At 39.8% G+C, this 13825-nt stretch overlaps 1 protein-coding gene across 1 annotated transcript; it reads right to left on the bottom strand.

Moving 5' to 3' along the window:
* Positions 1-4511: 4511 nt before the first annotated feature.
* On the bottom strand, positions 4512-13564 carry SRPRB (SRP receptor subunit beta). Its single transcript, XM_063113360.1, has 4 exons — positions 13411-13564; positions 12694-12788; positions 9132-9214; positions 4512-4725 (listed from the first exon to the last, which is right to left on the bottom strand). Exons 1-4 carry the CDS (start codon positions 13562-13564, stop codon positions 4512-4514), a joined length of 546 nt encoding a protein of 181 aa, XP_062969430.1.
* Between the last annotated feature and the right edge of the window lie 261 nt (positions 13565-13825).

The following is a 13825-nucleotide window of genomic DNA, read 5'->3' on the forward strand; positions in this document are numbered from 1 at the left end:
GGGGGATTCAGAAACAGATTTTCTCGAGTGCATGCTCCACAAAGACCCTCTTTTCATGTCTGTGTGATATGTCCACTACCCAGAGCCCTTTGCTTCTTCCTCCTCCTCCCCTGGGCTCTCCACAAACTCTGAAGGGGGAAAGGTGGCACACATTAATGAGATTCAACCCACAGGCATTCCCATAATCTCCATCCTGCCTAAAGACCAATGGAAAGGGAGACTGTAAGCAGAATTGAGACTTGGGTTGTGATATTTTCCATCATCCCCACTCTACTTGCCATGGCTGGGGGTTCTGAAGGGTGGGTGCGGGGACTGGATTTCTTGTCCTTCTGGTGATTTCCAGTGTGCCATTTAAAGGCAAGAGTTTAAGGCAAACCGTAATCGCCTTTCAGAAGACACAAGGCTGCCACATGCTACCTCCAACCTCACCCCACACCAGTTAGGGGACATCTCTGAGAGGCCCCTTCAGGTCTCAGTCATCTTGACTAAAAGATGCCCTGAGAGCCATGATGTTTCTGGGACCAACCCAAAGAGTACACAAAGGCCAAGATTAGGTGCAGAATTGCTCTGGCTTGAGAATGCTGGGAATCTCATTCTTCAAGTCCAACTTCACTAGTTACCTTTTCCCTCTTTAAATGTTCTGGAACAACTTTCAATCTACCACCTCAAGAAAGCCATCTCTGATTAGAAGGGAGAAGAAATGTATGTCCCTGCCCACTAAGCCTTACTTTTTCTGACTGCCAGTTGTAAAATATGAGTTAAAGAAGGTACAAAGGACAAGGTGCAGAGGGCTGCAAGCCAAGGGTAGATCCTTGCATAGGCCAGATTAAGGCCAAAGTAAAGCTGTTCCAAGACAAGCAGTCATTCTCCAATATTATGGTATTCAGGGCAACATGACTACTCTGCAAACACAGTGAATGATTTCACTGGGTGTGGTGTTTACACTCACAGCTGTTCAGCAGCCCCTGCCCTTGCCAGACTAAGGAAGCGCTGTTGGGATTCTCCAGACATGAAAGTGAAGATGACGGAGTTGTGATCAATGTCCTGCCTAAAGTGCACAGTGTGGCATCCAGGGATGCTGTTCAGGGTGTTTTTCCTCATCCACGTATAAGAATGTAGGTCACTCTATGCTAAACTCAAATTGGGGGGGGGGGGAAGTAAGGTAAATCATATTCCAGCTGAAACAAAATGATTTCAATACTTGAAGCAATATTCAAGTCAACAGAGCACAGCTAAGTCCCTCACACATGGCAAGACCTCAGGGAATGCTGGCATCTCAGGAGCTGACACAGAGGCCATAAGAAGAAGTGGCAGACCCCAGGGGCTCCCCACCAACAGCAGTTGTCATTCAGGAAGTAGGCCCCCTAGCAAATTGTCAGGCGCCTGGTAGTGGAGAGGCTACCATGGCCCTCAAACCCTTGGAAAAGGGGCTTGAAAGAAGAGCCGGAATAAAAAAACAGTGTGCAGGGGCTGACTGGTTGGCTCAGTAGGTTAGAGCGCCACCTTGTAACACTGAGGCCAAGGGTTCAGATCCCTGCACCGGCCAGCTGCTCAAAGGAAGAAAATGAAGTAAAAACAGTGTACAGCCAGTGCCCAGACCCCTCTTGGTCTGCATGTGTGCTCCATACGCACTGGACTATTCCATTCCAGAAGTGGATATATTTACCAGTGGGGTGCCTGGGGCTTGCTCATGGGAGCCTCTCTCTGTAAGCAGGGAACAGGGTCATTCACCAGCAGGTGGCTCTCTCCTGGGAGGTCTTGGTGCCCATACACACAAGGAGTCTCAGACACTGCCATGTTCCCAAGGTGTTTCAAGCCATTGTTGTCTCATCTGACATACAGTCGTGCCTAGCTTGCCCGTCCCCCTGCCCCAACATCCCTCTTTCTACTCTGGCCACGCTTGCCTCCCATCTCATGAAGAGATGGACCTACTTTGGCTGAATGGCTTCAGGACCACAAGAAGACACTGAGTAGAGAGCACATTTGACCTCCCATCAAAACCCTTCCCAGCTCCCAAGGACTAGTTGCCATGTCCTCATCCTGGCCCACACCCACAAGGATGGAATGACTATAGCATAGGAATAGGAAGCAGGATGAGAGCTCACAGAAAGGATCCTGTAACCTGCTTGCTTACTTCACCCTGTTAGAAAAGCTAAACAGGATTTGTGGTCCTAAAGGCTTAAAAACAAAATATACGAAAGGCACATGTGAATCTCCAGGCAAGATCATCATCTCTAAGGGTGGTGCCTCCCCCCGCCCCCCAAGAAGTTGTATGTGACTGGTAAGACTTGTTAAGCACACACATTCGAGACCTCACCAGACTGCTTGAATCAGAATGTCTAGGAGTAGGCTCCTCAAATCGGACTGTTTAACAAGCATCACAAGTAATTCTGATGCCCACTAACATCTGAGAATCACGTCTGGACATCTTTCCTTTTTCAGACCATCTTTAGGCCCTAAGAAAACTCAACCTCGCTCCCCTTCTTCACTTTTTTGGTATACTGGTTCTTCTAAAAAAAATGGAACACTTTTTATTAACCAGAAAAATAACAAGAGGCCAAGAGAACACATGCCTCTTAAAAGAAGCTTCAAGCCTGATTTTTATTCACATGAGCACTTACTATGATTACGTGACCATGTCACATTCATAGTTCCTTTCTGATTTCTGGTTCATTGTTCTTACGTACTTCCTACTACTTGGCTAATAAGGAAAAGGGCAAGAAATAGTCTAAAAGAAATAACACTAGCAGCAATGTAGCTTTCAAATAACTGACAGCATCAAGGTCTAACGACTTCTCCATTTCATGATGCATTTGTGTACCAGCAAGACCGATACAGTCTTGTATGGTGGGGTGGGGGGGTCTGGAGTACTTCTGTCATGAAAGGCAATGGTCTGACATGATGTTTACTCTCAGAGCCTAAGTGACCCATAGGAAAGGATGCATGAGACAGCAAGCAGAGGCCTGAGCTTTAGCATACATGGGACCCATGCCCACTCAGATGTTATCCGCCACACGCATTTCTTTTTTGATTCTCCCTGATCCCTCAGGGCCAGGTTAGGTGCCCCTGCTGCATGCTCCCAGAGTACCCTGCACCTCCCCTATTCTGACTCTTACTACACTGTTCTGTGATTGGCTTGTCACTTATTCACAGCCTCCTTGTCTCCTTGTAAATTTTTTTTTTTTTTTTTTGTCCTTTTTGTGACCGGTACTCAGCCAGTGAGTGCACCGGCCATTCCTATATAGGATCCGAACCCGCAGCGGGAGCGTCGCTGCACTCCCAGCGCTGCACTCTCCCGAGTGCGCCACGGGCTCGGCCCCCTTGTAAATTTTAATTGGGCTTGTCCCTGAGTGTGTGAAGTAGGGATAGTTTGTTCCTGTGTACATTGCAATCTTTAGGCTCAGGAAACTTGGAGTTAGGCCTGGATCCTAATTTGTACTCACTACACTGTCAATTCAATTGCTTTGAGCCAGACAGGTTGTTTTATTTACCAAGAACTGTACTAATCACTCATAAAAGCAATTAAAAAAAAAAAAAAAACCCATATGTTAAGAAGATAGCAAAGAACATCACTTTAAAAAGGCAGACTGGTTTTTTGTTTTGTTTTGATTTTAGCATCAATGAACAAGCACTTCAAAACCTACAGAGAACGTTTTTCATTTTGTATTTCTTTCACAGCACAGTAGCTAAGGGTACAAAATAGGAGCTGATCAATGGAGCAGCACATGAAGATAGCCCAGGAGCCCTCAGCCATCCAGAGAAACAGAACAGTGTCAAAAATCTCCCTATACCCCCCCAGTATAACCACCAGAAAACACCAGACCCTTGGTATTTGGAGATTTAGCATTTACAGTTCTGTCATATGGTTCCAAAGGTTCACCACAAGCTTTTGAATCTAAGTGCTGAGGCTGGAGTGTGGACACATCACTGACTGATAAATAGACCTACTGTCAAGTCAGCCTTGTTTTGTACCTGTCTTCACGTGAGGAAACTATACTGTAATAGTACCTACAAATCTGAGACTGAACAATGTATTGCCCGTGAACATCAGGGGCAACTGGAAATCAACTGGTTTCATAAACAGGCAAGTTTGTTTCCAGGATAAAGGGACCAAAGCACAGAAGCAGAAGATAAGAAAACTCTGCAGATTATACCATTTTCTCATGGTAATATCCTCTCAGTGTGGAGTCTGCTTGTTATGCCAAAAAGACCTTGACCCTACATCAAGCCATACACTAGAGGGACACTACACACACCTTAATAAACAGAAGATACAAGAGTCAAATAAAAGTGGTTTGTTTTGAAAGGGAGCCGTAAGGAAGAACTGAACTTAAAAAAAAAAAAAAAAAAAATTCCAAGTTGTTTCAGCAATGATTTGTTTCCAGAACAAGGCAATGTTTCTAACCACACTTTATACCTCTTCTCTATAGACTCCAGACTACCACAGCTCTTTTAGCAACACTGTCAATCACACACACACACATCCACATCTTGTGCTATGGAGCTGCCTCTCAGGCAATTTTTGCCAGCCATTTCTCCACATCCTGGATGTCAGCAGGGCCAGTGTCCCCTCTTCCACCCTTGGCACTACACTCCAGGAACTCCACTTTGAGGGGCAACTGTGAGAATTCAAATTCTCTGCCTTTCTTTCCCAGCTGAGCAGGGACAGTGCTGGAACTCTCCAGTGTGCTGGGGGCAGCAGAACGGGTAACTCGTAAGGTGTTGCTGTGGGGCAAAAGAAAAACAAGTCAGGAAGCAAAATTTTTATACAGTAATTAAATCATATTAATTCCTAAATATTTCAGCACTCATTTAAAACTTAATCATAAAACTGTCAATCATGCTATTAATCAAAATTGTTGAATAATCCTTTGCATTTATAGATAACTCTCTTGGACAGACAGGTGAGATGAAGGTACAGCCCTACACAGCTAGATGGCAGCAGGTCAAGAGTGGACCCAGGTCACACCAACTTTCTTTTAGCCCAGGGTCTCCTTCTACTAGGATCTACTCAATGATGCCATTTTTAAAACATATTTTTAACATATATGCTGTGTTATAAAAATGTAAGTTTCTGAAAAACTAAGTGTAGGTAGACAGATCATTTATTTTTATCTTCAGTCTCTTTGGCTCTAAGCACCTGAGTACATGAATTCCACCATGTTTCCTCCTATAGCCATATCCTGAGTGCAGGGCTTGGCTTATACTACACACACTACAGGTGCTTGTTAAATAAGTAAATAAATCATAGTGGGGAAAAATGCTGTAAAAGTTGAAATAATACAGTTTTCCCTCATCAGATCCTTTTCTTTAAGAAATAAAAAGCCCTTAACAAAAGCAGTAAGAAAACGTAACTTGCTTCACAGTACTGTTCATCATTTCTTCTGTCTAAGCAAACTTTTGGCTAGTTCTTGTAAACTGGCACAGCACAAAGACATGCTGGATTCCTTAAAATTCAAAAGCTCATAGCTCAATTTACATATTTTCAAATACTAAAAGCAGGTAAATAATATTACCAAGTAGCTTGAAAACAAAATAAGAAGCTACAAGATAGTATCACAGATTTTTTTAAAGTGTTCCTTTCTTATTTGGCTAACAATAATTTCCAATAGCTTTAAAATTTTTCAGTTTCTTTTTTTCCCGATTCCCAGATTTTATTTTTATTATCATTATTTTTTAAATACGCCTTTAAACACTGTTCTATGTGCATTACTGTGTGGTGAACAAGCATTTCCATTTGCTGAAATAACTGTTCTAAACTTGGTGTGTAAAATTTTTTAATTTCTCAAATTTTTCATTTCTATTATAAATAAGTTAACAGTGGTAAAATAAATTGAGTTTATGGTTTCAATAAACCTGAAATCTTCTTTTCATGAAATTTTAAAATATCTATAAACATCCCATTGATGCTTTTAATAATTCCATTAATTCTTTTGTAAATTAGTGAACAAGTATATTTCACTCTGATCAGTCTATAATTGTAATAATCATATACAACCAGAGAAATACGAATACACTGCTTAAGTGTTCAGACATATAATTAACCAACAGTCCTCATTCACACTTACAGTTCTTTCTCAAGCTGCTGTTGAATTAGCTTTGCTGATTTTGCCATTGCAATATCTGTAAAGAAATAAAAACACCTGTAATTTAAACCAGAACAGGTCTTTTCCAAAGATTCTTGCAGAGAAGGAAAATTCCTATTTAAACCAGTAAGTTTTTTTCTCTTTTTAAAAAAGAGCTTTTATCATAGTTCCTTCTCTATAAAAGTAAGATTTGTATTTGCACGAGTTTCCCCAAGATAATGCTTATAAACATGTTACACTGATGACCCTAAAATTGAATTTATCTCTTTTACTACTTATCCACACCTTACAGACATTTCAATTCAATACATATATAAGTCTAGTCATTTTAACAAAAAGAAAACCTCTACAAGAGCCTTCTCCCAATGGACAATACCCTTCCTGTCATTTAAAAGTAAACTTAGTATGTATCCATCTGATACTAAGAAATAATGTTAAAGCATCAATGCACTATAGGTAAGGAACAAGCCCTGGTTTGGCAGAAAACACATCCCAAATAAACATTAACTCCTTTCCTTATACTGAATAAGATAAATAAAGTGAAGGTCAGGTAATGATGCCAATAATTTCATTTTGATTAGGCCTTAATAGAGTTATTATCTGATCACTTCTAAGAAATGCTTGGGCTGTTCTGAAAGAGACCTAAGAGATCAACTAGTCTACCTTATTTTACTAGTAATGGAACTGAAGCTCAGTTTTAGGGTATGACTAGAAAATTTTAAATGTTTCTCAGGTTAAAGGCAAACAACTTCTGTAAACTCTCCTTGATAAAGTTTGCTGAATGGTAAACTTGCTTGAAAGGAGAGACTCCACCCTCCCCTTCCAAAATTGTATATCTGATATGACATACTGTCAGTCGATGAACTTAACTTGGTAAAGTAAAAATAATTTATAATCTCAAAAAAAAACTGTATCAAAGATTGGATACGTCACTCTGTTGTCATTCCTTAGCCTCCTGGTAAAAAGACTGGTGAAAAGGTAAGAGTAGAAAAATGTTAAGATTTAAAATCCTTCAATTGCCTCTCATCCTCAATAAAAACAGCTGTATATAACTGAACTAATTCTTAGTAGAATCCCAGAAAAATCTCAATTATTGCCAGAAAACATGACAGCACCTTGCTTATTGCAGGCTATTAAGAATGCTGGTGTGTTCTTCAGACCCATACTGTCAATGAGGACTTGATACAGAAACTCAGCCACATCTTTCACCTCTCGCTGGAATGCTGCACTATCCACAACAAACACAACAGCCCTGGAGGGAGAAAAAAAAAAAAAAAACTGGCATGTAAACATGCAATAGAGCATCATTATCTTGAAAAACTGTATCCTTAATTTCTTCAAATCCAATCCTGGTGAATAACACACAACAGACACACATGCAGGTCTATGCACATGTACTTACACAACATAAATCTTTATTTAACAAAGAATATTGAGTGCAACTATGTATCAATGACTAAAGCTGAAAAGATAATAAGAAATGATGCCTTCCCTCAAAGACCAAGATATCATCATATAGAGAACTGTATGATGACGCCAAGACAGAACTATGCACAGGAACAATGAGGAAGATAATTTGAATGAGAACAGGTCAAAGAAGACTTAAAGGAGGATTTAATAGTTGAGCTAAATTTTAGCCAGACGGGTAACTGGGGCACAGACTGTCTGGAAAGTAGCATGTTCCAGGCACAAACAAGTGAAACACATACCCTGGAGAAGACAAGCTAAGCTGGTATACAGGGAGATGGGAAACTGGGGAAAACCAAGTCAGATAGCGAAGGGGCGTGACACATTGACCTGTGGAGTTCACGCTTTTCTGTCTTACAAAGAATATTGGTGCCTAAGTGGGGAAGACAGAAAAATCTTAGAGGGCAATAAAAGTAGAATTAGAGTAACTGGATGGGGCCTTACCTGAGGCAACAATAGTGAAAATACTCATGTGTCAAAAAAATTTTTTAATTAGAAATTAACAAAACTTTACCAGTTCTAGGTTTGTCTCAACTGTCAGAGGGGTAAAAATCATGTTCTCATCTGGGACAAATTGTTCATCACCACCATCTTGTGGGCAAGGAAACAACATCAAAAGTCTAGACACCTTCAACAAAAAGCAAACAGTGAACTATCTCATTCCATCATTCCATCAAACCTAAGATCCATTCAGTTAAAAGACACGTTATTATTTCAGGTACCACTAAGAAAGAAAATACTGCCAACTTAATTTTATAATAATTTATATGACTCCATCAACTATAAAAAGAATTCCAAATTCAGAGATATTAAAACGTGTTTTCAAATCACTGAAATGTGGCATACTGATTTCCTTCTTCAGTTCTTATCAGTGTTAGAGACCAGACATGAAAAAAGCATCTGAAACTGCAGCATAAAAATTTTAGGAAAGAATTTAAGAGTCAATAACATTAGGGCAGATACTAAAGAAATATGAAAACATTGTTCTGTATTTCTTGAGGCATCAATTTTAGGTGACTTAAAAATAAACTTACTGTATATATAATGTTTAATTTTAATAACTTTTGGGATCCCTCCTAGTTTTTTTTTTTGTTTTTTTTTTAAAGACGACCGGGAAGGGGATCTTAACCCTTGACTTGGTGTTGTCAGCACCATGCTCACCCAGTGAGCTAACCAGCCATCCCTATATGGGATCCGAACCCGAGGCCTTGGTGTTATCAGCACCACACTCTCCCAAGGGAGCCACGGGCCGGCCTGATCCATCCTAGTTTTAAAATTCTTTGTTCAGATTTTAATAGTCCTACATGTCATTAAATTCATCTTCAGAGTAAATGCAAATATAATATCCAGGATGAAAGTTAACACTTCCTGAATACTCTGAGAAACACTTCGTAAGCCTTCTCTCATAACATCCTCATATTCCTAGCGAAGGTAAGCTTGCAACCCGTAACTGGCTGACTCCAAGGTCCATGCTCTTTCTACTCCAGGACACGATGCCTTCTGAATAACACCAGAGCAGCATGAGTGGCCTCGATATACAGACTTCAGACAAGCCCATTTCACTTCCCTCCTACTTACCTGGCCGAAGTCTTAAACCGCTCTAAGAACTGAAGCCTCAAGCTCTCATGGCCAGGGAGGTCAATCAAGGTCAGGCTATTGCCCTGAGAATGGCAGCAATAACATCAAATTAATGTTTCAGTCCAGTTCCATGTTCACGATATAAACATTTGGTATCAGATTATGGGTACCAGACTGGTGTCGAATTAATTAATGAATCAAACGAATGATCATGGAGCATCTTCTACTAATAACACATCAGTAGATACTGCATTAAGAATGTATTATTACAGTGTGTCAATAAACAAACAAACAAAAATACTGGTCGAAGCTCTAGGGATAGAACAGTGAGCAACGACATGGTTCCTGATCTAATATGACTTATAATGAAAAAGATAAACACAACATAAAATTAAGTATAAATATAAAATAACAACTTTAATAAATGTTCTCAGGGTACATGAGAAACCTGACTCTGTCTGGGGGAGTCAGAGAAGTTTGACTACTTGAGGCTTGGGAGATATACCGGAATGAGTAAAAGCAAAAACATGTGAAAAACAGTAACAAATATTCACAAAATAATAATGTAATATAAGAATTTTAAATTTATCATAAAGTATGTTATTATTATTGAGATCCCCAATTTTTATAATGAAGGACCCTTTTATCATTTTTACCCTTTAATTTTTAAATATTTGTCTACCAGACTTACCATTTATGTGTTCCAAATCTGTCAATATTTTGTGCCAGTTCTTGAGCCCTATTGAGTAATCCTATTATGCACCCTAACCAAGTGCTATTCACCATTCCAGGCCTTCATCCCTGACCTCATGTTCAATGTAGATATGACTGTGCTCAATGATAAGACTCTCAGATGTGGCTCTGGCACATGTATCAGACCCATCATTCATTTCTCAGATGTTCTATCTACAGCTAACCATAGCCATAGTTCTGCAGGAGGAAGTCAGCATCATGTGCAGATTTTACACAATTTCAGCTGGATTTATTATGATCCTTCAGATAGCCTATGCAGTTCTTTATACACAAATATAAATGTCTATTAGCGTTTTTTTAAAAAAATACTAGTAAAAGTCTGCGTACCTCAAATTGGGACCTACTGGTCCATTTCAAAAACAACACTGTACTACACACTACACACTACAAGCAATTCAGAACATACTTAACTAAGTACATTACTATCTAGAGAGATCAGATCTAAAACATAAGGGGTGGGAAGAGGGAATGAAGAAAGAAGGGAGGAACGTTCTATGTATTCAACAGAAATGTAAGCCACATTTAATTTTAAATTTTAGTTTTCTAGTAATCATGTTAAAAAAGTAAAAAGAAATAGATAAAGTTAATTTTAATAATGCTATTTAATCCAATATATCCAAAATATTATCCTTTAACATGTAATTAAAAAAAAAAAAACAAAAAACCCTCAATTTGGACTAGTCATATTTCAGGTGTTCAATAGTCACACTTGGTCAGTGGCTACTGTACTGGGAGGTACAGGTCTAAAGCATATCCTATAATCCCCACTTAAAAAAATCTGGTACAAATACCCCCAAAATTAATGATCTTCCAAATCTGAAATTTCAAAATCTTAATCCTTGGAAGTTTAAAAAGATCTAGGCCAGAAAAAGTGCCATCATTGAAAAAAAAACCAAGAATATCTCTAAGACATTTAAAAGGATGTCCCTTTATCTTTACTTACAATGTTTAATTGTAGAGATATTAAACAGAAAGGGGAAGGAGGAATACAAAAAAAGGGGAAAAGGTCTTTAAGGTCACCATTCTAATTCAACTATCTATCCATCCATCCATCCCTCCAACCAGCCACCCAGCCCTTACTCCACTCACTCGCCAAAACTTAAGCATAACAATTGGCTTGGCAGTCAATGTCTATGTTCTGGAGCTACACAGGTACATAAAGAGCCTTTCCCATGATTTTTTATGGGTATTTTTGAAATAAATTTTCATATACTCTTTAAGATTATCCATTACAGCATTGCTTGTAAAAGCAAAAAGATTATATAACAACAAACAAAACTGTCTATTAACAGGGCTCTAATTAAATAAGAATTTAACTGAATGGTATAGCCACACAATGGAATATTACGCAGATTATAATTCAACCAGGTTACTATGTACAATTGTGGGAGAAAAAGAAAAACCCAGCTATATTGTTAATTATAAAAAATAATGGGCAGAACAGAGTGTTAAATGATATACAGATATGTTTGTATATGCAAGGGACATCTGGAAGGTTAATCAAGAAAAAAGTAACAGTTACTGCTTCTATGGGAAAGACTGGGTAGTGGGGACAGGAATGAAAAAATTACTTTTCACCAAATACCCTTTTTAACTTTTTGAATATTTGTCCCATGTATGTGTATTACCTATTCAAAACAAAAGAAAAAGTCTTAATGCCTATTCTTAAGAACTCATAGTAAAGTTGGAAAGCAGACACATAAACAAAAAATAAGAATAAAATGTGATGTCACATTATCATAAATAAGGTACAACTAAGGAGAGGTGGCCATGATTAAATCTGCTGCCCAGACTGTCAAGAGCAGAATTTGTCACATAAAATATGTTTCTCCATAAAAAAAAAAGCTACAAACGGTACCTAATTTATCCTACAAATGTCCTCTCCTGACATGCCACAATAGAGTAAGATTGTCAGACTCCAGTATTCCACTAACATCTTACCCTGTTATTGTTGACTCTGTATACAGCAGAGCTGTCGGTAATGGAAGTTTGAGTGTCTCTGTACAAGCCTGTTAACAACTACAAAAAACAAGATAGAAGAGATCAGTGCAAACATATTAATAGCACACCTAAACTGAAAATGAGTGCTGCTTGCAACAGCTGAAAAAGACCATACTGATTTTTTTTTAACCTGTAGAAAAATCTAGTTAATTGCCAACTTTATTCCCCTCTCCTCAATGGGAGAAAAAATAACATTATTCTTAAACTACAGTAAGTGGCCAAATTGACCAACCTTTTAAAAACATGTTTAACCATCAGAAACAATTCAAGATTATATTTCTTTAGAAGGCAAATAATTTATCCTCTCAAAAGGAAGAATAAAAAGCAGAAAACCTCCTCTATTCTCCATAGTTAAAACACATACTCGGTTAAAAATACTAAATACACTAAAAATAAATGTTAGTGAAAAGAAGTCTAACTATCTCAATATGTCAAAGAAGGATCACTCTTTAAAAAAAGTCTTTGACAAGCTCTCAGAAGGTTTTGTTACCCAAGGAATTATGAACTGTATATAAGTCAACAGCTTCAGCTTTTTTGTCATCCTTAGTCACGGAATGAAACTAGTTATAAAAACCCTTAAATGTGATAAAGACTAAATGTCAGCATCTGGCAAGTACAAAAAAATAGAAATGGTCACAAAATTTTAGTTTATGGGTTTTCCAAGAGTCTTTTTGTCCTCCCAAGTTCAGTCAAGAATTAACTCCCAAATTTGCTAGCATAAGTTTCTTTTGCCAAATTTACCATGGAAATCCCACAGGATACTGGGATGACATAATTAAGTAACAGAGGTGTAAATCAAAACATTTACCCTGACAAAGAGCAATGTTTTCCCGGAGTCACAAAGGCCAACAAGAAGAACAGCTCTCTGACTGCTCCTTCTGCTCCGAATGAACTTCCAGAACACTGTGGAATAGACAGAGAAAAACCACCAAAATTATTATGCCTTTATAAGCAGTAACATGTGTGCATGATTGGGGTGGGGAAATTAACAGAATTCTCCGACAAAACACCTCCTCCACCCACAATTTACTTTTATTGACTGTTATTACCACTATTATAATAGTCACTGTTGTTAGGGACCCACCGAGTGCCAGCCACTATCAGCTGTCAGCCTTTCTGTGCCTGCACCCTACCTCCACTGCGGACTCCTCGTGGTCTCAAGTGCTATGTTATTACCTTTGTATCCCCAGAACCCTGCTCGCAAACCCAGGAAGCTAAAAGGTGCGAAGAGCCTGTGAGTCTCTGCCGTAAGAATAACAGAAGTGGGGACGGCGGTACCGCCAACTCCGGCCTAACAGGGGCAGATGAAGAGTAACCCGTGCCCCGAAGACTAACTAGCACGTCACTCCGGGGGTGGCCCGGGAACCCCCTTTGAAGCTGCTGCGGCTACTTCAAGCAAGAGGGTAGGGTGATAGAAGGGATGAGTCTCTCTCCTTAAACCCTCCCAAAGTGCCCTCCCAGGCCCGCGTCCGCGGCCTGCAAAAGCTCAGCCGAAACCCGCCATGACCACTGGCTGCCTCTTTACCCAGCGTCAGCAGCACTGCGAGAAGCGTCACCACTACTGACAACAGCGTCGGGTCCCTCTGCTGCAGCTCATACCGCAAGGAGTCTAGGTAGGGCTGGAAGGTGCCCCCAGAACCGCCGCCATCCCCCACCCGCCGGGAGCCCGCGGCAGCCATGGATGCGGCGCGTGCTATCTGGCGCCGTAAAAGCGACGTGGCCCTGGGCTCTGCGCAGGCGTGGGGAGCGGAGCCTCACGGGAGTTGTAGTTCTATGGTACGCCGTGCGCCTGTACAACGGTTAGAGCAGAACAGTTATTTGACAGCATATCGTCCTTTAAGATATGGTCCAGTCGTCGCTGCCTTCCTTATGGCTGAAAGAATGATGAAATGAATAAAATGAATGGCTCCCGAAATTTCCACTGAGGATCTCCAGTCGGT

This window comes from Cynocephalus volans, chromosome 11, assembly GCF_027409185.1.
Source record: "Cynocephalus volans isolate mCynVol1 chromosome 11, mCynVol1.pri, whole genome shotgun sequence".
Lineage (NCBI taxonomy): Eukaryota > Metazoa > Chordata > Mammalia > Dermoptera > Cynocephalidae > Cynocephalus > Cynocephalus volans.